This window comes from Plectropomus leopardus, unplaced genomic scaffold (assembly GCF_008729295.1).
Source record: "Plectropomus leopardus isolate mb unplaced genomic scaffold, YSFRI_Pleo_2.0 unplaced_scaffold18635, whole genome shotgun sequence".
In the NCBI taxonomy this organism is placed as follows: Eukaryota; Metazoa; Chordata; class Actinopteri; order Perciformes; family Serranidae; genus Plectropomus; species Plectropomus leopardus.
Window position 1 is genome coordinate 1 of NW_024620092.1, and position 2,884 is coordinate 2,884.

General features: G+C 37.0%; 1 protein-coding gene across 1 annotated transcript; it reads right to left on the minus strand.

Annotated features, from left to right (window-relative positions):
• Positions 1-183: 183 nt before the first annotated feature.
• On the minus strand, positions 184-2,636 carry LOC121965111 (interferon regulatory factor 8-like; the record flags this gene model as incomplete). Its single annotated transcript, XM_042515276.1, has 4 exons — positions 184-332; positions 1,018-1,401; positions 2,265-2,324; positions 2,515-2,636. Coding segments are annotated over 4 exons (700 nt in total), but the record flags the coding sequence as incomplete, so codon positions are not given.
• Positions 2,637-2,884: the final 248 nt, after the last annotated feature.

Sequence of the window (2,884 nt, forward strand, 5' to 3'; positions counted from 1 at the left end):
TGAGAGTGGTGTAAACACATTTCTTCAAATTATTTTGTTTGAATAAAAATAGAATTATACTTATATTTTTATTTATAGTACCTTATTAATTATTGTAATGTGTACCACACTCTTAATCAGAAAACGTTAAATTATACAGATTCATCTCCCACGTGTTGAAAACAAAGTCGTTGATATGAATATTGAGGTGTTGAGTCTTTAGACACGTACAATTACCTGAACTATGATGAGTTTCCCAAACGGGTCTTCAGTTTTACTCAGCTCTTCTCCGAAACACAGCGTGACGCCACACTGAGGAGGCTCGCCGCCGTTCGCACGGAAGTGATCCAGCTCTGAATAAGACAAATCCACCAACTGTTTAAACTGTACATGAATTTCTCTGTTTTTATCAAACAGAATATTCTTTGAAACTGACATGACATGTACTGACATGCTACATTAATCAAATAACCTGGCTTTAACCCTTTAAAATCTGACCAGATTTTGTTTTTTTTTAACAGTGGGAGAAGGCAATGACAACAAGAAATTACTCAAAAGAAGCAATAAAGTTGTAAAAAAAATTCTAAAAAAAGACCTGAAAATTTGCACCAAAATCTATATATAAAAAAGAAAAACAAGAATAAAATAAAAAGGGATGACTTGAAAAAATGCTAATATACAAACTCATGCACTTATTTCTGAGACATGATTTTAAACATGTAAATATTAGATTTATATGTTTTCAGGTCAGTTTCTTGCAGTTTGCAGGAAACCTTATGCTTGGTTGTCCATTACTTATTTCTAAAGATGATTTTTTTTGACAGGACAGATGGCTTGAAGGTGGGCGAGAGGCGATAACGTGCAAAACCCGAACACGAGGCGCCGCTCTGCCAGGTGAGCTACCGAACCGTCTTTTTCTCCTCCAAGTTTTGGAAAGTCGGTCGTCGGTCCAGATATTAAAGGGTTAAACTGAACGTAATTACGTTTGATGTGAACTTTTCGTGTCTCTGTGAAGTTTGAGTCAGAGATCAAACGCACCTCGACTGAAGGTCTCTTTGCTGAAGAGCATCACCGGCTCCGTGTTTCTCTCCATCTTGTGCAGCCCCGGCGAGGTCGTGTGCGGCCCCGTCCAGAAGACCCGCCCCTGGCAGAACCGTTTCCCGTAAACGCCCGCGGACGCCGTGGTCAGCAGCACGCCTTTCTCCATGAAGGGCAGCAGCGTGAAGAGAGCCTGCAGCTCCGGGCCGGCCGGCAGCGTGGAGGGCGGCTCGGGCAGCGGGATGCGTGTAAACCTCAGGAAGGCCGGCGTCGGGGGAACCGGAGAGGACGGTACGTACATTATCCGGACGTCCGGGCTCTGGACTTGACGTTTTAGGACCTGCTGTCCTAAATAATGCACTTCTACATTAAAGGAGTCCTGGACTGTAGAGACAGAAACACAGAGGGTTAATGATCTTTCAGCCTACTGAATCATGTCCAATTATTACATTTATTAAATAGTGCAATAATCGAAGTTATTATAGTCTAATAATTGTATAAATTCTAGAGCAATAGTTAAATGTATTGTAGTGCAATAATCAAAGTTATTATAGTGCAAAATTGAAGTTAATCTAGTACAACAATTATATTTATTTTAGTTAAAACAATTACAATCATGCTCACTGCATTAGTTAAATTGACTCTAGTGCAGAAATCACTTTTAATGTAGAGCAATAATCCCTTTAATTTGAGTATTTATATTTATGCAATAGAATTATTTATTCCAGCAAAATAATCAATAATTACATTAATTGTATTGCAATAATTACTTTCATTTTAGTGCTATAATTGACTATATTTATACTAATGAAATAATTAATTATAAATGATTTATTCAAGTGCAATAATTAAATTTTTTCCAGAAAGATCACTTTTATTCTAGCTCAATAATTACATTCAAACCAGTGAAATAATCATGTTTATTCTGTGTAAAGGCTGAATTTATTCTAGTGCAATAATTACATTTAAACCAGTGCAATAATAAACATAACTACATTCATGTTTGCTGAAGTAGATATAAGGAGTAGCACTGTAATTTCTAATGTACAGTGAATATAAGTGCTTTCTATTCTGTTCAAAATAACTAAAAACAATATCGTTATAGTTGTCAAAAGTCCTAAAAACTAAAAAAAAATTTTTTTTAAAATCTTAAAAATTAAATTTTGTAAGAATGAGATACAGGACTTTGCAAACTAGTTCAGAAATATTTAAAGTAAAAACCTGCTTTGCGTATTTGTACACCTTACCTCCGGTGGAAGCGGAGACGCTCTCCTCGATCCGCACGTCCAGCCGGATCTCATCCACCTCTGCAGAGAGAAACAAAACGTGACGGATCAGCTGCTTTTGGAATAATGTCAGTGTTTGTTTTGTGGGCAGATAACAAAAGTGAACGATGACACGATATCTCGTGATCATGAAACCGGTTTAAACAGAAGCCAGAAGGTTATGCAGAATAATTTTGGAGTTGCTGCTGTGAAACGATGCAGTGAAACTCACCGTCCGTGTGCGCGGCGTTGGTTCGCTGAGCGGGCTCCTCCGTCTGAACGGGGATTTCACTCCACAGCTGAGTCTCCTCAACACACTGACAATCACAGAGCGGACACGTGAAAGGAAAAGTACTTGTTAAATTATTTTAAGATATAAATTAATCTTACATGAACAGCATTTTAATGTGACCGCTGGTGGAGTAAAAATACATTTTATCTGCTTTATTTCTGCTGGATGATTTAATCTGTAGCACAGTGTCATATTTGATTTACTGAAGCAACTATCAATATCTTTTTATTAATTAATAATCTGCCAATTATATTTTTAATTTAATGACTCGTTTAGTCTGTGAAACATCTGAAGATTGTGAAAACTGTTA